General features: G+C 33.7%; 1 protein-coding gene across 5 annotated transcripts in view; it reads left to right on the forward strand.

Moving 5' to 3' along the window:
• The window catches only part of LOC123713986 (protein bunched, class 1/class 3/D/E isoforms), a 132,696-nt gene extending 110,997 nt beyond the window's left edge, over positions 1-21,699 (forward strand). For all 5 annotated transcript variants that reach the window (XM_045667938.1, XM_045667939.1, XM_045667942.1 and 2 more), the window contains 2 exons: positions 9,040-9,091; positions 20,179-21,699. In XM_045667938.1, coding sequence (XP_045523894.1) covers positions 9,040-9,091; positions 20,179-20,391 — 265 coding nt within the window. In that variant the 3' untranslated portion in view covers positions 20,392-21,699. The remainder of the gene's footprint in view (positions 1-9,039; positions 9,092-20,178) is intronic.
• The last annotated feature ends 1,101 nt before the right edge of the window (positions 21,700-22,800 follow it).

A 22,800-nucleotide genomic window follows, 5' to 3' on the forward strand; every position in this document is an offset into this window, starting at 1 on the left:
GAATATGGCTAAAACATACACACTTTGATGTTTATATATTCTATAAATAACTAGTATGTTATTGTATATATTAATGTGTTAATGCAAAGTGAAGATGTATGAGCTTACTTGTATTCAACTAATCCTCTAGTTAAGTCAAAGCTAAGTCCAATAAATTGTGCTCGGTATCTGTGTCACTTTAAACATTAACAGCTGGTACGAACGTGTCATTATGTTATGTTACTTAGTAATTATGTTTTTCTACGTGCGAGGTTCTATATAAAATGTTATTTAGAATAAATGCCTATATCGCGATTTAAGTGGTTTTTTTTTGTTTAACATTAAGGCTAGCATTTATGTGATACCAGGGATTGTATATGAAATAAAAATAAAATATGTTTATGATGGAACATAAGATACAAAGCAAAAGCAAAGAAGACAGAGGATGTAGGCCGAGAGAAAAAGCCGGCATAAAAAACTCTTGGTACCCTTTTAACATAGCAAATCATCAAACAACACTTGGTTTAAAAGAAATTAATTAAAACTAGCCTGTCTAGTACTAGTCCCAGGCCCTGTTGTCAACTTGATACTCGATAAATTTGTAGTAAGCCTTTTTACACAGCTTTTCTTTAATACATTCCCAAAAAATAATTACTAACTTTACATAGTCTAGTACGGGGAAATTGCAGCCTGCGTTTGTTCTGAGTATTAAAATTGTGCGTATGTTCTAATCTAGTAAACTTATCATACATAATATTTTCATAAATATATTATGAGGTAAAGGTAAGTATAAGTAACTTGAATTTCTCTTGAACTCTCAGAGATTCCCTACATTTTAAACTATATATTGCAAGAATAGCCCTCTTCTGCAGGATGAAAATAGATATGGAACTGCCTTGTGTAGTGGCTCTAAATGGTTGATGAAAACCATGTTTGTTGATTTGTTTACAACAAACCATTATAATATTATTAGTCTAACTCCTTAAGGCCCTGTTTGTATATGCAAAACACGAGTTATTGATACAGTTGTTTACATTGAAAGACAATACAACTCGTAAGCCGTTAATATATAACAAAGCTTAATTAATTACTTTAACCTTTTTAAAATGTTTTAAGGGCTAAAGTTAATTTTAATACTTAAAAAATATACAAGCATAAATATATTCCAGTTTTTTTTATTATAAAATTAAGATAATAAGGAAGCTGCTCTCGACGTCATCAAGATGAATCAGTTGTAAGCTTACACCAAAACCGCAAACCTTGGCATGGAACGTTATGTAATCAAAGAAAATAAGCTAATTACAGTGGGGTTTTTACTTACGGAAAGTTAAATATTTTTAATGTTTGTTTGCGGTTTTGTCAAAACTGGTAACATTTAACACTTTTATGGCTTTTTACTATTTATATTTTTAAATAATTTCAGGTTAACTATAGATTTTATGAAATATCTCAGATATTGGAAAATTAAAAATCGTGTCAATAAATAAATTGCAAGCGTTGCACTGTCCGCTATTTCTTACTATGCGCACAAGGGTAGTTAGTAGTTTATTATTATCATATATAATTTCTTACCATCATAACTAATTATTCTTAATATCATACTTCATAATATTTACATATTGTTTATTTATGTAGCAGTATAAAGAGTGGCGGAGAGTTTCTTGCCCGCTCTACGCCATTGAATTGCGTACTTGTACGAACGAATTGTAGTAAATGTAAATTTAGAATTAATTTAACTTCTTTTCTAAAATTCATAAGTGTACCTATATGAAGAAAGTTATTTTTACTTGACTTGACGTATATTTGATTAATAAAATATGCAATATGAATTTTAAAATACTATTCTTCCTATAGACAATTAAAATAATTTGCAATAAATTTATATTTTGCTAACTTTTTAACTAGAATTAAAAATAAATTAAGACTAATTTTTAATGTCAGTCGAACACATAAATCTCTACTTTAAAAATAGTGATTATAGTCAAATCTTAAATGCAGAAATTATATATTTAAATTGATCTATTAATATTGAGTATTCGCAGATAAAATATTAATATCTATTCTATAATTTTATTCCTTGTTCGGGTAAAAATGATTAACTACAGTCATTATAATAATCATCTTATGTACAGTATATATACAGTAGGTATGCAATAATCGGCAATTAATATTAGATTTTTGCGATGAGGTCACGTTATGAGATCATCGTTATAATGTAACGTTTGAAATTATTCCAGAAATAATTGTTTCCTTAATCTGCATGCAGTTTAATAGAATTTTACTAATATAGTTTTTTAAGAAGTGAAGTGTAAGCGAAGAATAGCTGTATTTTTTATACCATCTTTATTGTTCATTTGGCTAGGGTTTGTATCTTTGGAAATCTTTGTTGTCGATAACGGTCTTAGGTTAATGTGATTGTCAAGAGTTTCGTTGTGCAGTTTTTATTCAAGAAAAGCCTTTTTTTCTAAGCGGGTATGAACCTGCATAAAATTCACCATATTAAGTATTTTGTAACGGTTAATACTTACCTATTATTCTAAAATGTATGTAGGTTACAGAGTTTAATTAAGATTAATAATAACGTACCCACATAAAATATTTAAGATTATTTTTATGAAGGTACCGTGTGACCTTGAACGTTGTTATACACAACCAATCGATGCATAAGTATCGCATAACATCGTAATGAATACAAAACGCTTATTACGTTAACATCTCATGTACTTGATAAAGCAATACATATTCATGAGTGTTGCTTACAATTTGCAATCACTATTTTACGGTCAATTGTTGTAGATTCAGCTTTGTCGACTCGACATATTTGAAACAGTTACTTGTGTAATTTTGTCGTCATCAAAGCCAAGATCCTTGATCGAGTATTTTTGATATATATTTTATGACTTGTTTAGTCTTGGGCATCTAAATGTGACGAAAGGCGAATCTTATTAATTCATAAGATGGCGGCAACGCACTCGCGTGTCCATGTCATTTAATATCAGCTGGCTGGCTCCTGCCCGTTTCCCCCCTATTCTATAAAAAACACTCGATTATCTAAATATGTATTTATGTGAAAATAGCTGTCCCCGCGGACTTCGTTTCTTCTTAATATGATTTTTTTACTTAGTTACTTTTTACTTACCTAGGTATTTTCTTTTGTTAACATAGCTGTTACACATTTAAAGAAAACACTTAATTACCGGATTGAAGCTATGTATTACTATAAACTTATACATAATTTTGAATTTTTTCGACGTTTCGCGTGCGTGGTCACGGTGACCACAATTGTAAAATATTTATAAGTTTATAATAATACATACCTTCAATCCGGTAAAAAAGTGTTTTCTTTTAGCCTACCTTTTTATGGAAGATTTTGCTATGCTACCCTTATAGACACTGTTCGCTTTTTCGGAATAAATTCCGCTAATTTACTTACGGAATATAATTATTTTTTCTTATCTCTTATATATTTTATATTTATAATTTTTGTCTCCATAAAAACCTTCCTCAAAGTTCAAGGAATATAAAAAAAACACTGGAATTTGTCCAGCCGCCTAGAGATTTAGCTCAGCAACAAATTTTGCGATCTATTTTTAATAAAAATACAATTTGTTATCCAATACAGATCAAAGCGTAACGTTATGGTAGCACGAATAATATCCGTGAAAATTATGCACTTAACATTTCTTTGCTTTGTGAAATGTATACCTAACTAACTTAACAACAACTTAAAAAAAACAGGTGGGCAGCGGCCGGCTTTTCCAGATAACCAGTTCTTTATTTACGTTTCCAGTTATTGAAAAAAACAAAGAGAAATAAATATATATAACGAATGTATAAATATATAATAAAGAAATAACAAATTAATTAATCTTTCAAAATAATAATTATTATTATTTATTTGCAAGAATATGGTACCAATATGTTATGGTGGTATAATATAGAGTTCGCATATTCTGCCACACATAATGGCGTGCAAATTTGTCTTAAAAGGCATTTTCAATAGAAGTTATATACATAATGAGTCATATCAATTTGTCAATTCTTATATTAATTGTAATGTTTAAAATATCACATTATTAAAATATATTATTACGTTATCAAATTAATGTTAATTATAATGTTTCACACAAATAATCATTAATAGAATACTACATTTTTACCAAACGTAGAACATTGACTTGATTTTAAAAACCCTAGAAGGAAGACCTTATAATTTGTTTGGTATATTATTATAAACCTTGATTTCCATACAAATACATTGTTCCTTTTACGCAGTTCGCGGTTGTTAATGTAAATTTGAAGTGAGAATATAAATAGTTGGTTTGATCCATTCATTAGTCTAGTTCATTAACAAAGGCAATATCATGTATCATTCATGAATTATGGCTCAGGTGGCTGCCAGAGCCATGTAATGGCCGCGGAAATAAACGCAAATTATTTATTATCTTAACTGCGTCAGATGCAAAAATAGATTGGTTAACTTGATGTAGATATTTTGTTTTGACTACTATAAGCATGCTTTGGTTAAAGGGTAATGTAAACTAAAACAAAATTCGTAGGATCCATTTAATATTTCTGTTCTATTGCCAAACGTCACTCGAAATAAGTGACGGCAATATAAAACTCCTGTAAAAATTCCTACTTAGAAGTAGTAGTGTTCGATAAAGTTGAGTTTAGAGTTTAAGCTTTCATAATAAACAATCTGAGTAAATAATGAAGTATTTTAACATATTGAATAGGTATGTTTTATTCTGTAATTGGCTACCAAGTCCGTAATAAGCCGTAACATCATACCCATAATAAGTGCCAACAAGTCAAAGAAAAAGAATCTGTAATCACTGATCTTTAACACTGATGAAACTGCGGAAGTAATATGACTTTTATGACGTCCTCAATGCTTCTCATTTTTTCTTTCTTCCTTTAATACATTGTATACACTTTTTAGTACCTTCTTTCTTCATTTAATTGTACTATGTTTACACCTTGAATTATTTAACCAAACAAAACCATATCAGATGCTCGTGTTAAATATTCCAAAAGCGTTCTCTTCCATTCCAAAATACCGGTTCGAGCACCTCTATGTTTTATGTGTTTTAATAAAAAGGAAAAAAGTTGCTAACCTTGAACTATACCGTAGCCATACAATTTGTCGTAAATGGTTTGCTGGATTTTGTTTTCAAAACGTAAAGACAGCTTCATGTCTCGAACCACGGTAAGAAACATTGACTGAATGTTTGGAGGCGCCACACCGCGTTGAAGAGCCCTGTAGTAGGTATAGCCGTGCGCGCGCCACTTGCTCCGGCCGGCCCCCTCCCCGCCCCCGAAGCAGGCCCCGCTCCCAGTTCGCTGCAACGCGTTGGTCCGGTCGCTCGCGTGTCGATGTAACCGTTACAAAAACAGCTCTACCTCAACACGCACAAGACAATTTGCAAAAACGGCTCCGCTACAGCCCAAAGCTGGGACACGCTCGTCCCACAAGCTACGGATTTTGGAAGACGAAACCATGCAGGCTAAACTTATAAATACGAGCTACTCGTCGATCATGAACAAACAGGATCTGCTACGAGAAGTCGTCGTTAAGTACATCGACTACTTCTACCCTGTGTGAGTAATTTTTTTCTAAGCAAGCTTTGCGACGTGGCGCACTGCGGCTTTTTGTGGCCACCTTATGTCTCTCAAGTTAGCTTTAAGGTCATCTAATATTGAAGAGGTAAGTCGGTGAAGGTTCTACTATAGTGTCCGGCAGGGCAACACTGATTGGCTGACGTCAGCACCGCCTATTGAATTTTAAAGTCTAGTCTGCTCTTATATCGATTAGCTGCAGCGAAGTTAAAGCTGATATATGTAATTCAATATGTTACTCCTATATTGCCATATTGATGACATTATAATGTGTCGTTCAGTGATTTATTAAAACTGTGTTATTACAAAAAACACGTTTTAATTTCTCGTAATGATGTCATTTATAATTTAGAACAAATATTTTTAAACAATAGTCGACAAAATTGCGTGACAGATTTTGACTACTCCCTCATGCCCTTTGTTGTAGAAACGCCATTTCGTAATCGGTCCTTTGTTTTTTGAAATGTCTTTCGTTGCAATTTCTTATCGCAGGATGGCCTTTATCTACTTCAATGGCTGATGAAGTCGAGACGAATTCCTAATAATCATTGCCAGTCTGTTTCCTCACTTAATTAAGTAATGATCGATACGAGTGAGTGTTGTGAAACGATGCAGCGAGATGTAACGGTCGTGAGGAACTTGGGCCGTGTCGACATCGGCTACACCCGACGATTTCCCTTCATCGACCTTGGCTCTACACCGCGCAACTGACGGTAACGATGTACTACTGCAATGCACCACGATGCCGCGATCATATCAATCTGTTGCCATGTGGATAGTGTGATCTATTGTTTTTAATACCAAACATTTACCCACTCACTTACTTGATACAAATACCTGTTTCGCGTTATAAAAACATTGCCGAAATGCCAATGGACTTGGCTTAAGGTTAAATACTCAATAATTTTATAAAGTCGATAAAATTTTAAAAACAAAGTTAAATACAATTGTCGATGTATTTTGCGCATTATCTTGAAATGTTAGCAATGAAATCGTGTGAGTCACGTAGGATATTGCATTTTCATGAATATTTTACGTATTGTTATTCCTGATCTTTGCTTTCCTGGCTTAATTATACCAAAGTTACTTTTGTGTATACATGACTCACGGAAATTAATTTATAACGAAACTATTTCTAATTATGCAGCCATTGTATTTTACTTTGCGTTAAATAATATTGTAATTTACAAATAGCACAGGATTAACTTTAATATACCTATATAATTTAACATATAGGTATATTAAAGTTAAAGTCATATATTGTTATCTCGAAAACATCTTTATTGATGAAAAATCAACTAAAAACTAATTTGAACATAAAGACAGTGTTTATACAAATCCTACCCTAATGGGTAATTCCTTTGGCTCATGGTATAGCTTTACTATGTTGAAACGTTTAAAGTTACGTCGAGCAAATGAGCACATTTTATGAATATGAAAATTCTATTTTCAAACATGTTTTGAAATAATTTTTCAGGTGTACATTCCGTTAACTGACACTGATGAACCATACGCTAGGAAATTATTTGGCAACACCTTTGTGCTCGCAAATTAACTGAAGTCACGTTTTACTTTAGTTTCATAAGATAATGAATCGTGTTGCATAATTCTCTTTAATTAATCATTAATTAATTAAACGAAACTAGAAATTGATACTCTTTTTAATTATTGTACGTTAAATTATGGATGACATGTGGTTAGAGACTTTCTACCGACCACGTGCCAAGTTACACTTTGAAGCACTATCCTATGTGCAAATTTGTCAACGACGTCCTTGCGTAATCAAGAAAGAATCGAAACTTGTTTTGTTGAGGTTCCTTCAGAGAAAGCAACGTTTACTTGACAGGAGTATGCTTTCTAAAAACTTTGATTAAAAAAGTTGTGCATTTTGCAATAGTTATTTAGCTCACCCATTTCCGTGATATGTTCAAGCGTCAGTCGGTGGTCGTGAAATTCACGGTGGTCATTCAATACGTCTCTAGACAGTAATGAACTGGTCGAAATTGATACGTGGCCGCGGTTCTCAACGCTTGAATGCACGTCAACTTCGACGTCGCTGCTCACCTCGATGACGGCTTACCGGCACGGATCTGACTGGAGAAAGTCAAGAACGTACTCATATTGTGCTACATTGCTGAATTCAATAGAGTATAAGGTCATAAATTCTATACAAAATTGTAAAATAGCTGTGTTTTGATTTTATAGCTGTTTTGGTTTTGTTACCTAAAATTCGATATTTGATCGAAGAAAAATTCGTAGATGAGATACCATCTCTCGACTACGCTCCTGAGAAGCACTGTTACCAATGTTAAAATATTTTCTATACACAGTCGCAAAATAATCTTAAGTGCAAAAATGTAGAACGATTAAGGTTACACTTATAGATCTGTTGATAAGTGAAGGTCTTGTAGGTGATTGTAGGTGAACAGGTTGTTACTACAACTAACACAGTTTATATGTATGACTTAAACGTTATACCGCCGACACAAGACGAGCCTATTGTTCCAATGTGTTGTCCAAATATCTTCTAATAACGTTGTAGGTCATTTAAATATTTACCCCAGTACAATCTATGTTAGTATAAGCATCCGGACTTGCCAATTTTCTCACATTTGTACATTAACTATGTTTTCTATGAAACGGATGTCCTTGTCATCTTCTATATATTTATCGCGGATGCTTTACCAGTTAACAATGAGATATTTATAACTGATTTCTACAATTTACTACAATAATATAATCAATATTTCAATTTAAATATTTCCTTTAGTATTTAAATTCATGTAGGCCGTTAATTGCAGACTTGCAAATTAGCGATACTCGTGATTTGTTGATTAATAATGTGAGAATAAAATTATAGATCCCGTCAGCAATACAATAAATCTGATGAGGTATGCTAATGTGGTTAAATAATCCATTTAATATTACCATTTTTTGTCCATAAACGAGGAAAAGATGATACTCTGACCTAAGGTAGAAAAAGATGATACAACTCTGATCAAAATTAATTTTATTTACCACAAGTTGATGTTTCAATGTCGTCTATAATAATACAACTATAACGTAGTTCTATCAAGTGGAACTTTATAGTTTTTTTTTACAAATTAACCGCGGTAGTCCTTTGTTTTGAGGCGTGCCAATGTGAAAGTGACCGATAAGCGATATGCACGCATTCTTAAGTTTATGATAAACAATGAATTAAATTCTTGTTTGTTGCTAGTTATTTCATTACTATTTAAATTGACGGAATTATAATCGATTACATCGTTGTTTGTAATTTCTTTGTATACAAAAGAATGTCCATCTGGTATTAAATCTTTGGGAAGTCATGAACATTGTAAAGATCATCTTGAGATTTCATTACTATACTATATATTTATATTACTGGTTACAATGTGTGTACTAGCATTATAATAATGGCTTATTTTTTTGTTTCAGCGCATCAGGCACAAGCGCCGTGGCAATCGACAATAAGATCGAGCAAGCTATGGTAAGATTTTATACATTTTAATAAAATTTATACAATCGGAGCAAATAGCTATTTAGATATCTCCAAACAATATTTAACAAAGTCGGCATTTTGCATAAAATTATTCCATACCATTGCGGAATATATTTTATTTGTTATAATATAACAATTTTCTCATTGATATTTTACAGTTTTCTCTTAACATTACTTGTAGGGTGGGTATTTGTACCTGTATATAAAATCTTATACAGGTGACATCCTAACGTTTCTTTGGTTGTAGTATAAAATGTAGGTAAAAGAGTAAATCTATATATATAATTATATCAAAAAATAACAGCTTAACCCATTAATTAGTAAAATCACTTCTTCCAACCTTTTAACCTAGTACTCACCAGTCTCTTGTTTTAACACAACTTGACGAAAAAGAACTTTAGGTATTGAGAAATTAAGTTTAGGCGTTAATAACATCGATTCTTAAACAGTAGAATAAATTTTTACGTTGGACTATGTTTCCAGTAGCCATGCCATAAAGGTTAGCTTGCAATAATGGATAGAACTAAAAATCATTTGTTATTGAAAGTTTTTACAATAGTGTCAAATGCAAGTAGCATTCTCTTTGCATTCCTAGACAGAAAGCATGCGTTCGGTGTTCTATTAAGTCTCGTGTCTATGCAAAAAATGTCGACACCGCATTAACAGTGGTAAAAGTTAACCATCACCATAATCACATAAGTCAAGTAAACTTGACTAGATTTTATACCACTACAGTTGGTAGGGTATAAAATCTACTATATATAAATATATAATATAAAATCTAGGGTTTGGTTTCCTTCGGATGTGATTTGATTAACTTTTGATAGTTCAAAAATCCTTCAACTTTTGTTTGTGTAGAAAGATGATGTATTATGTCTTCTTATTGACAGTATTTTTATAAGTCTTGTGTTTAATTAATTTCTTGACTCATTTCTACGTTGATACATAATTGTGCATAAATGAAACCCTTCTAGAAACATGCCATATAAACACAGTGTAGATTTCTAGATAGTAAAATGCTGAACTAATGTTTGTTTTTACTATCTTTGTTATTTGAAGATTTACGTATATCAACTTTCCTATGCAGTTTGTACGGAGATCACGTAAACATATTTCATAGTCTAGGTCTGATAGTTTGTTACAATAGCACGATTTGAGGGATATTTATCACTATAGATCATTTAGTAGTCCAATAAGGTTATTGTTTGATTTCTAGTGATATAGATTTGCTTTGAATAATGTATGGTCTACAATGACTACAGCTTAGTTCATATATAATAGGTTGTTATAACACTTACATTAGTCCGTTAGACGAGGACAAGTAATGTTAAATTACATCGAAGAATGCTGGCGAGTGCGTCCCGCATGGCCAGTCCTTTAGGAATTGGTACGCTCCTCATAAGTAATATAAATGCATAAATCTTTGTGCCCTTTGCTCCGTATGTTACTACGGAGCTTCATAGACTAGTATATACTTGCTTTGAAGTTCTAGAAGAAAATAAATTACTTTGTTTGAATAAGACTGGACTAATTAATTTATGCGTTTCTTGCCCAGTTACGCAAGTGTCAGTCATATAATCAGTCGAGCAACATCAACATTATTACTGGATATTATTAATATAGAGATCCTGTTGGATGTATCGTGATTTGACCGTCGAATCAGTCACTTCAAAATTTTATATTTTCATGTATTTATGATATTATTATGTTAAACTTTATAACCATTTTCATCATTCCTCATTCTCATTGTTCTAGAACTTCAAGCCTTTTACAGTTCTTGTTCACAATCTAGTGTAATTAATGTGTCACGTCGCATCTGTTTGATGTGTGTGTTTGTTTTTTTAACTAAAACTAAAAATGAACACCTAATACAACACTTTTTCGTCATGATTTTAATTGTTTGCCGTCTCTTATCTATTTCGACCATGAAGAGTTTAAACGTCCCACGCAAATTACACATGAATATGTGGAACTTGACGACGACGTGAACGAGATATCTAAAACCGCTTTGAATTAACATACGAACGCCGATGCAAACTATTTTTTATTATTGTACTCGAGAACTACTCATCTAAATAAAAACAATTGGGTTGTCAAATACATTTTCTTGGTAGTATTTTTTTTTTTGAGACTAGCTGCCTACAGATGTATCTGGCTTAAATAATTGCCATTCTGCCTCGAATACGATCAGATTCCTAGTTCTTGATTGGTTGAAGGCTCATTATCGAAAAATATATACGGAAGAATGGGGTTAACCTCTTGGGTATTTAGTAAAATTATAAATAGTAACATACTTTGTATTTCAAGAGCCTGCGAAATTTCACAATTCTGTTTGTGAAAAAAATGAAGTTGTAATTTTATTTCTCACGATTAGACGACTTATTTATTGTTGCAAAACAGTACAGTAATTCTTTTCATTTGATTATCAATTAATGGCCTACTTAAATCCAAACGCATAAATGCATGTATATTTTTGTAAAGATTAAAATTGTTAGAATTGAATTCCTAATACCTTCGATAAGGTCAGTATGGGGATTTGATAAATTTCATATACCATGCGCGCCACTACCTTTATGACGTCAGACGTAGACTTTAAAATTGAAGTTATTTAAAACTGTATAATTACCAATAAAACTAAGTAACCGAAGGTAGGGAAGCCAAATTCTATCAGATGAGCTATTTGCTTCTTATTGTAATGTTGATTTACCCCTGTTACAAACGTTAAAGATTTAATAGGTGGGCTTGAGAAGCTGCACTTGCTTTGAAATAATCTGCTCATTGTTCTATTTTTATACGACAATACCATAAGTTCATTAGAATACGTATGATTTGACATCGTTTACGTAACTGTTACATGGTGTTATTTGAATACAGTGAAACTCTATCTAACGACCCTCGACTTAACAAGGAACTCCCTAGAGCATCGAAATCAATTGGCTTTGGTTGTTTTAGTTTGTCTTCCGTACAATAATACACATTTTGCTAAAATTTGTAAAAAAATGCGCAGTTGTGTACGATCTTATGTCGCTTTATTATTCTATACTATCCTGTGCAGTCATGTCGAGTTTGACTGTCGGCATCATGCATACGAACTTTCTAAGAAATTCGTTCTTTTGTTTACAAATTGGGATTGCTTGTAGTTGTTGACCACAAGTCGTGGACTATCTATACGTTTTTCGTCTCTCCATTTAACGCCATAAAATACAGTCCCTTCAGTGTTCAGACTTTACACTGTATAACAATTGATATTTAACTCACGCGATTAGAACGTGGGTATTCTGAACTGTGTCTTCGAAGCTTAGGGGATGCGTCAAATGGTATTGCTGGAGATATATAGATTCTGGTGATTTTCATCATTGAAAATAATAAATATTTATTAATATTATAAATATTAATTAAATAATGTTCATTAATTAATTTTTTTTTTCTGTAATATAATTTTAGTGACTTAGTTGGCTTGACTAGTGTAACGAACACGGGTTGCTGCAACTCTAAAGTTAAATTACGAAATCGATCCGGTCAGGAGTCGAACCTGTTTAAATAAAAAATACACAGATTATACACCTATACGGCATTCAGGCCAGTAGTCTACGTCAATCAAAGTTTAATCTAGTTTCAAGAGCTTTCAAAACATTTTATATTGATATATTTATTAGTAATTTATTTAAAACTTCCATTGCATGTGGACAGTGTTACTGTACCAGTAGTGATTTAATAGAAGATCGAGAAGGAGCTTAACGGAAAGGGACAGGAAGTGTCACAATCCCAGCCTCACTGCGGAGACCATGAATCGAACATTTTAAGACAAAATTGTGTCGAATAACATCGATATAGAGAACTAGCTGACCCGGCAAATGTCGTTTTGCCAAGTACTATTTCTAGGTTTTTTTTTAGTTCAATAAAGGGGTGGAAGGGTGATAATTAAGGGTAATATTGTATCATAAAAAAAATAGTAACAAAAAAATAATAAAAAATGTTTGGGGTGGACAACCCCTAAGGGGTTTGAAAGATAGATAGTAGCCGATTCCCAGACTTACTGAATATACATAAAAAAATCATCGGTCGAGCCGTTTCGGGGAGTATGGAAATGAACATTGTGACACGAGAATTTTATATATATAGAGATTAACATATAATATGTAAGTGTAGGATAACTATGCCCTCAATTTTAAACATATTACGGTATTCATCCGCTGAGACCACAAGCAAACAAGCACAAACACTGCACGCAATAATTATCTTATCACAACAAGAATCTCAATCATCATCCATCACACAAAAGCGTGTTGCACATACGCTGTGCGTACATCACGTTAGGGCTACCAAACAAAAACCTTACTATGAACAAAACCCTGACTTGTATAAGCAGTATATAAATATGTTTAAGACCGTTGTGTAACGTCATGTACCAAAAGGGCACATTATCATATTTCCTTCTTCGCCAACCAACTGCGATACAAATTAATCTATTTATCGTGTTCGTACGCCCATTTACAATGGATATATTTTTGTGTTGGCAACCCTGTGTAACGCATGACAGGTGCGGGTGTCAGTCGGCCGTGCGACTGCAGTTCCGTCTGTGCTCCTTACCGCTTCTAAGAACATACAGCTGGTGTACAAGCATTCTATTTCACTGTGCAATTGGATTGAACAAAAACCCTTATTAAAGACGCTTTGAACATGTGATGTAATCAATGTGAAATCGTGATGTACAAAAAAGTTTTGACTCTAGAATCGAAACTGGTTTTTAAATTGAAATCTTCCTATATATATAAACCTAGTAATCATTTTAAGATTAATAAAGATATGGAGAATTTTTTGGACTTTGAGTCATTGATTTGATATAATTTTTCATATCTTATATCTCAAAGAAAAAAACATTAAAAACAGTTAGTATATCTCATATTAAATTTATAAATGCTTTTTACAGTCAAGTCCAAACACATTTTTAGGTTTTTATCAACGATATTCACTTCAAACACCATATAAAATAATCCATACCTTAAGCGGTTGAGCTGAGTATGTATGTGATGGTTTCAAAAACACGTCACGTATCTAAAATGTAATCAAACGTTATGAATGAATAAGTAAAAGGGAAACTAGTTTTCATAATATGTATTTATAGTGCCTCACAAAATACAATTTACATATTGCGTGGTCGGCAGAAAAACATCGTAAATACGAGGTTTTATGGAAACCAGTTTTAAACGATACAATAGCCATATAAGCACTGAGCCAAACACTCAGTCGTGACTTAGCTCACAATATCTCCGGTATTGACATACCGGCAATACTTGCAATACTGTGTACTATAATATCCCTGTCCTCAATAAATAAACCAGTGGCGCTACAACATTTTTAGGTCTGGGCCTCAGAATTGTAACCTTTTCATGGTCGTTTGTCAATGCTATTAGGCAAGTAGGTGATCAGTCTCCTGTGCGCCTAGCAGCAAGCCGGTTTCCTTCATTTGTTAAATGCGCACATAGACAGAATGTCTATTGCACAGTCGGGGATCGAACCTACAATTGCAGGGATGAGAGGTGCTCGCTGAAGCAGCTAGGTCGACACTGAGGTTGGACCTCAGGCCAACAGTCCTCAATAAAGTCTGTTGTGTCGTTTTCAATGGTCCTAAGATGATATAAACGCAACGATGTTTTAAAAAAAACCTATGTTGACGGAATTTCGTAATTGCCGTTTTGCTATAGTCCAATTTATAAACAATATGAACAATGAATGTTTGTCCGGTTTTTACGTTGCACCCAATCAAACGATTAACTTAACTATGAACATAACATCTTCATTCTTCTTCATACAATAGAAATTGTATGGTGTTGCAAAATTATTACATATTAAACATGTTGTGAAATTATTTATCAAACTACCAGGAAGGTTAAATCTCAAGATGGAAACTGCTATAGGCAATCCTGCTCGAACGAGTTCGAAAACACCTTTTCCGGTCACTACTTGTTTCGTAAAGGCTTTTTTAGCTGCGCTCTGTCCACACGGCGTATTCGTGATTTCAATTGAGCCTCATAGATGTGCGCTTGCACATCGTTTCGTCTATAATTAGCAATAGTAGCAGATGGCCTCCAACGATTGACCCCAATCCAGCCCTAATGCCCATCGCTCCATAGTATTTTTATCACTCGGTCCTGGTTTTTCTTAATGACTTTACTGGTGCGGAGCAGAAAAATGATAAAATCTTGAGTTTCTTTTAAATCCCTTACTGGGCAATACAATGGAATGTATTTGTTAGCTTTAATAATGCGGTTTTAATATAATAATTTTCAAGCCAAGCAAAAATAATATTTGTATTGCCCAAATTCGTATTAAATTTATTTAAGTAAGAATACACCAACCAAAGCGGTATAATGACAATGATGTTATACTAAACGTCCGATATCGGCTTAGCCTTATCTTTCCCTAATTATATTATTTTTTATCAAACAAATATATTTTGAATTCGAGTGTTGATAAATATATCTGCTATATCTTTATCTGCGGACTTGTATATAAAAATTATTTATAGAACACGTGACACACATTTGGTCCGTTGCGTAATTTTATCACTATCTGTTTCGATTTACATATTTTGAATAAAACTATTCCATCGCACATGTTCGTTTTACAATAAGGGAGGGAATGTATAATCAGATAACAGGAGAAAAATAAGCAATAGATATGTGCTCTCCGATTGTATGTGTGCAGTCTGTGATAAAATTGTGAAATATGTTGTGTATGTTTTGCAACAGCCCCGCTTCTGAATTCAGTACGCGGTTACATCAGCTATGTTATGTTTATTCGGGATTTTCACATTTAGTTTGCGGCCATAGCTCACACACTATTGACCCGATTTCCGACAGCTCAACCGCGAAAGACCGTTTTATTTTTCCTTTGATCGTTAACTTCGGTACATTGTGTCGTATTTGTTTTTAAACCGCTCGGTCGTTTCACTCTTTTATCTTTTATTTCCAGTTGGTTTGATCTTAGGCCAAGTAAAAACATGATCCTGTACAGATGTATTTATGGAATATCCTAAAAGTTAATTTTATCGTTATTATAATCCGATGGTCATACAAGTCAAAATATATTTAAACACGATATGCCTTTTATTGTGAGAGAGCCCAGATGTGTAGAAATTTTTATTAACATTAACACTATGCTAATATGTTCATTGTACGTGATTTGCATGAGTCGAGCGTGACCTGCCGCCACTAAGAATAGACTACGGAAGGAAAGCTGGCCCCAATGCGCCACTGGAGTGGACACGTGCTCAGCAGATTACTGATTGCTGTAATGCATTGGGATAAGCGATAGTCTGAGCATGAGGTTTCTTGCGTGCCGTGACTGGCTAACCTTGATTGTGTTACGATGCTTGGAGAAACCATATGAAGTCTGGTTAGAATATCGCTGTGTACATACATTTGTTAATAATTCTTGTTTAGAACACTCGCTTTTCGTATAAATGTCGAGACTTTAATGGCAAGAAAGGCTTAATTAATAGAACAGTGAACGCCAAATTTACAACAAAAACGTGTTTTTTTATGAAATAAAAGCCGATTTAATATTAAAAAGTCTAGTCCTTGAGTTTTCAGTATGGCTTGTAGCAGATTGTGGGTACAAGCGCTCGACCGCCTAAAAACTCGTTACAGAGGCTTGTTTATATGGTTTCATTTCAGGTCTACGTTAGCATCTTTCACTCTTGTCCTAAATAAAAATAAGTATTATATTAATATTCTTGTTAAACCTGTTTTTGATTGTGTCGTAAACGCCTAACTCCAGGAACTTTAGCCAATATCAACACTAACTTCGTCTATTTTACAGTCTATTTATTAGTTGAAAACTATCTTCATAATTTTAAGGTAGCGTTACAATTGGCGCTAATACTTTATATAATTTATACGCAAATAGCCACGTTACCTGTTACGTTTGAATATATATTCCTATTATACAAATAAATAGTGGAAAATTTCAATGTTTGGACGGAATTGTACTCGATATCTTGATATTTGTATCGGCTATCTAGCGATTATGTGAATAGGCTTCAAATCCTCAAACGATATTAACATGTTTTGCCTCAACCGCTCGACCTTCACTTTCAGATATTATTTAAATCACGATAACAAGCTATGGCGTCTTATATTTAGACATTTTAAACCTCTCCGAATCGTATCGTTTATTGCTTCATCCTTCGCTAAATATAAAAAAACAAGTTTCGTCTTAATAATTGGACGATCACTTTACATATTGCTTGATCGTTGCTTCTGTTCTGTTAGGGTTCAATGATGTTCAATGCTCTGGGTTTACAGGTTCATTTGTCACATGAGCCGGCCTGAGTCAGACTTCAAGTTTAAGTCGCCATTTAACCTTTCTCTGTTTTCACTGCGCCTTGCGGTCATCGCTTTTGATAACTAACTTTACGTCAATGTTATGTTTACATTTGTGATATTTATTAAATTTTTATGTGCCAATTAATTGTTTTAATGAGGATGATAAGTTTCCTTTTCATTCTTGGGTCACGGACTGTTTTGGCTTGGCCATATGCAATGTGTAATTTACGTTCAACATTTAAACTTATTATTTTTTGTATTCAATATTGATATAAATTTATTGCTATAAAAGTGAAGAATCGTCACAACAAACCCATTAAAGTGTGTCATGAATTACTCATGAATATTTATAGATTTAAGTATTCAGCTGCGCAAATATTGTAGAAAATAGTAATTTGTTACACAACCTTGCCATATGTATATATATCGAGATACATGGTAATTAATTTATTATTTTCTATAAATAATACACAAGTTTGGTAACTTTGTATATTTGGATATTAATTTCATTTTGCAACAACAGCCGACGACTTCGGTTAAAAACAAGCATCAAGGCTAGTTTTGTATTGTAGTAGCGTTTAATTTAAATTCATGGGCGGTAGGCAACGTGTTTGTAAACAAAACATTTTAGAACGTATTACGTGCGTTCTAAAATGTTGTATTTTTATAGAGAATTAAATTTGTCGTCGCATCGTCCAAATATCATGATGATATCATCACCTCAGTCAATCGACGGGAATCGTACGAGCTTGTTTACATTACTGCTTATCCATTTTAAGCACCGTATTTGAAATTCAAATGAAGTTTCAGAACGATCACGCGTCGAACTGATTTTTCGTTTATTAAATAAATTGCGTGTGTGTACCAATCGAAATTGTATGTATGTCACCGTACCGTTATTGGTTTTCAGAGGGTTGTTAGTTATCATTATCATTGTTAGCGCCGTACAAACATGTTTGTGTCTAATAGTAATTTTTATGAATTTAAAATTATTAATTCCGAACCAAAGTTACTGTTCCTGTCAGTTTAAAACCAACCCAACAGGTCCGCCCTTGGACCCATTACATCATCGCCTGCTGTATTTGGTACGTGACTGCGAAAAAGTTCACTGTACTCTTCCTTGAGGGCATTGCACTTTGATTTTCTTTCACATGCTAATTTGTGCATTTGATGCAATAATTAAAAATATCTTCTGGTCTTGGTGACCTCGTGGCATACTTATATTGTATTTATCAATATCTTATTTACTTTTTAATGCACGAGGGTTGACAATATCAATGTATCATGTATTCCTAATAACTCTTTTTAAAAAAATTATCCTGTTGTTATTGCGGTTTCAATGACAATTTAAGCATTCAAACTGTCATGATGTAAATAATGACGACTCGGCTGTAAATAATATGCATAAGTGTCTGTCTAATAAAAGACGGTTGATGTCCAGCAACTCTTAAATCCTTAATTGAAGGTCATACAACCCGCGCGAATACATAGTCTATATTTAACTGTGTCAAATATAAATTGAGAAAACATTCTCTCGCCACTTATAGAGAGGGACACGAAACACTTTGAGTCACTTGCGAATAGTGTTTGTGTGGGTGGAAAATGTTTTTCATGCCGTTATTACAGGCGACACATGTTTTCACATTGCAAAACGTATCGGTCTCATGGCGTCAGCCTTGAGCTTCTAGTATTGATGTCGATTTTTTATGCACATTATTACATGCTTTCCGCATTCTAGTCTTAAACTGCGATAATTCTTCACAGTGGTTTTCCTATTGCTTGATGTATAAATCAATCTGTAAGATATGTCACCGTTAGCTATCTTTATTTGTAAGGTATGCAACAATTTTTTTGTTATTTTAGCGTGAGAAACCATTTTTAGAGCGATGATGTTATCGATTCAATATTTACTTCTGCTAACTGAAATGTAATCAAGACTAGTATTGACTCTACCAATAAGCACACTTCAAATATTTATTATAATATTTTTAAGTTCTCGACGTATCCTATCTTTTCAAATAATCTGTTCGCGTGACACTTCACGTTCCTGTTTTGTTGTACCATTGTGCAAGCTTTAGCTTCACAATGGTCGCCATTTCAGTAATGCATAATGTAAAAGGGTTCTAGAACAGGAGTTTATATCGATGCGGGATCGTTGAGTTCAGAGTGCACACACGGACCGCGTGGTCGATGACGTGTACACCTCCATTTTAAATAGGACAGCCGCGCGCGCAGACCACCAGTCGCCCGGTAGAACTCATACGCACAACTCGTATGAATTATCTCCTTAGCCACACGGTTATCAGTAGTCAATAGTGCAAACATAACGTTGTTTTTACACGTTTCGTGTCGTGAATTTTTTAAGCTTTACAATGATTGATATCGTTCAACCCCGCGATGGATGCCTTTATGAGATCAGACAGAAGGGACACAAGGATCCCTGTTATGTGGTCGTGCCTAATACAAAAGTTCGTTTTCATGTAAATTGTTTTTGTTTCTATTCAGACTTTTTATTTTATTTGTTTTAGATATAAATTATTTAAATTCTATTACATATGAATTCAGAAATATTATTTATAAGATTACGTCATACATTTTATCAGTTTTTATCCTACTTAGGTATTCGTTATCATTTGTTTGTGTACTGTTTAGCAATATGTTTTTTTAACAACAAAGTCATATTTGTGTATTAATGAATAATTCCAAGGACTCCATCAATTTACAAATACTTTTGTGTTGTTTCAGGATCTGGTTAAGAGCCACTTGATGTTCGCGGTGCGCGAAGAAGTGGAAGTACTCAAAGAGCGCATCGCCGAACTAATGGAGAGGATCAATCAGCTGGAGGTGGAGAATAGTTATCTGCGCGCGCACGCCAGCCAAGACACGCTGGCGCAGCTACCGGTGGTGGGCAGCAAGCCCCCGCCGCAGGCGCAGGGCCCGCAGCCGCCCGTGTCATAAGCTCAGCGGTCTCTCGACCGCCGCCGGTGATGCCGGCTCGGCTCTTACGGCCTCCCCCTCGGCGCGCGACATGCGGGACCGGGAAGTCACAATGGCTGTGCTATGTTAATTCGTAGGTTAACAGATGGACGCAGCGCCGAGGGAAGGAGTGGGCACGCAACGTGCATAGCATATCGGAGTTCACTTTAACGTGGCTAGTTTAAAGCCCAAAGCGGCCTGATTAGCCTTCGATTATTATGCTTCAATACATAGATATATTTTTCTGTTATTTAATCTTTAGGGTGCAGAATTTCGTGCTAACTGCCATGCTTTTGCTACGCGTCTCGACTGAGACTTTTTAGTGTTTCGACTGTATGATCTTTATTTTAGGCATCGCTATCCATATAACGTATTCCATATAAGTAAATTTAGTCGTGTGTTTATGATAAAATAGTCGGATATATCTACGCATTGAACAATTGACTGTTAATTTATTTTGTACTTTTTGTATGTATTTAAGTTATTTATCTTGTTACATTGAAATCGCAAGTGTCGGGCGGTTGTGTGAACAATGCTCTGTCGATAGATGTACTGATTGTGTTGTGTGCTTTATCATTTAGTTGTATTTTAATTAATACATTTTATATAGTGTTCGGACATCAACGAGTGATGTTTGTTTAGCGTTATACTAAAGAGTCTGTAGATGTAGTCGATGTGAGAGTATGGCCTCGTGCAAGCGCTGGCTTTAGAAAATTTTGCACGCTGAAACTGAAAAAAAAATCTATTTTTATTCCAAACCTATATCGATAATAGAGTTTACACATAGCAATTTAACATTGTATTTTTTTAAATATTATAAATTGTTTGTATATAGTACAAGTTGTAATAGAATTGTGAGTCGGAGTGATGTATATAGGAGTCGTAGTACGTCCGATGCCATCAAAGAATGGCTTAAATGAAGTAATGAAATATGTACGCTGTAAATCGCTTTATTGTTTATCGTAAACAAAAGAACAAAGTGGCTGGAGACTGTTTGTATGGAAAGATTGTAAATGTAATTAATGGGTCAGTGAATGTGAGCTTTGGTCTCGAAGTCCCAGCGAAGGAACGTACTAGAGTAGAGTTTTATACAAGACTACTACATATATGTGTATAGATGATCTATTTAGTCCTCTTAATTATTGTGAATATGCCGTAATTTTACTTCATTGCTAGATATGATAATATAATTCTGAAAATTGTAAATATATTGTAAACAGAATGTCCATTGTAGCTTATGTTGACCAGAAAGGTTCCTCATACCCAATAAATGCAGAACTACTGAAAATGTTTTTTTGTTTAATTTTACCCTCAAAAATTTAGTTTAATGTCAAGAACTAGCTTCAAGAGCTACGAATGAGAGTAACATAACATAATAGAACTGTGGAATCGACTTCCAGTGAGGGTCTTATCTGAGAGTTACGACCTCCAACTGTTCCAAATTAGAGTAACGAATCCTTCCTCACTGGCAATGTACCACTAAAAATGGGTGTCCATGGGCTGCGATGACTACACTTAATGAGCTTCGCGTAGGCTCGTTTGCCCCCCTATTATACAAACAAATAAAATATTGATGTAGAGCTTAAAAAAATATTATATTACATTACTTTTAAAATGTTGTAAGCAGATCTCTGGTCAATCTCATTATAGAGTCATAGTGCGCACCGTATCGTTACGATTGTTCTTTGGAAAGCATGGAACACAGTTGTTGTGAGATACCAAAGGTAATTTAGGTACTCACAATAAATACATAATGAACAATCAAGTAGTAGCCCCAAGTACCTAAATACTTTAAAATCTAGAAGCGTAAGATAAAGTGTCTGAATTTCCTGAGCGTTTAGTTGCAAAAATCGCTCTGAAACTAAAAACATACCGCGTGAAATATAAGGTGCTGCCATCTTGTGACCCAATTAAAACTTAAAAATCTCTAAACATAATCCAATAATTTATTCATATTATCTAAGATTGTTATAAAGTATACATTGTACTGTATTTATAAAAAAAATTAGCTTATACAAGTTACTGTTCGAATACATTATACTAGTAGTGAGACTATATTAATTTCGGTAACGATAGATGGAAGTATTTTACAGTTCATTGATCTAAGGCGAAACTTTATTGTGTGCGACCCCAAAATAGTAATATGCTAGTGCTAGTGCACGCAAAAACATAGCTTATATACTAAAAATTATTTTATGATCTACTTTGTTGTGGTTGTGACACTTCTGCAATGAAGAACGACGCTTCACTAATTTAAAGCACTTCTTAGTTTTGATTTCTTTAAATATACTTTATGATAACGTGCATTATTAATCATAATAAGTGTCAGATAAGGACACGAGGAACAAAATATGATGGTTATCAAATGATAATAGGTATCTGAGGTATAGA

The sequence above is a fragment of the Pieris brassicae genome, chromosome 9, assembly GCF_905147105.1.
Source record: "Pieris brassicae chromosome 9, ilPieBrab1.1, whole genome shotgun sequence".
In the NCBI taxonomy this organism is placed as follows: domain Eukaryota; kingdom Metazoa; phylum Arthropoda; class Insecta; order Lepidoptera; family Pieridae; genus Pieris; species Pieris brassicae.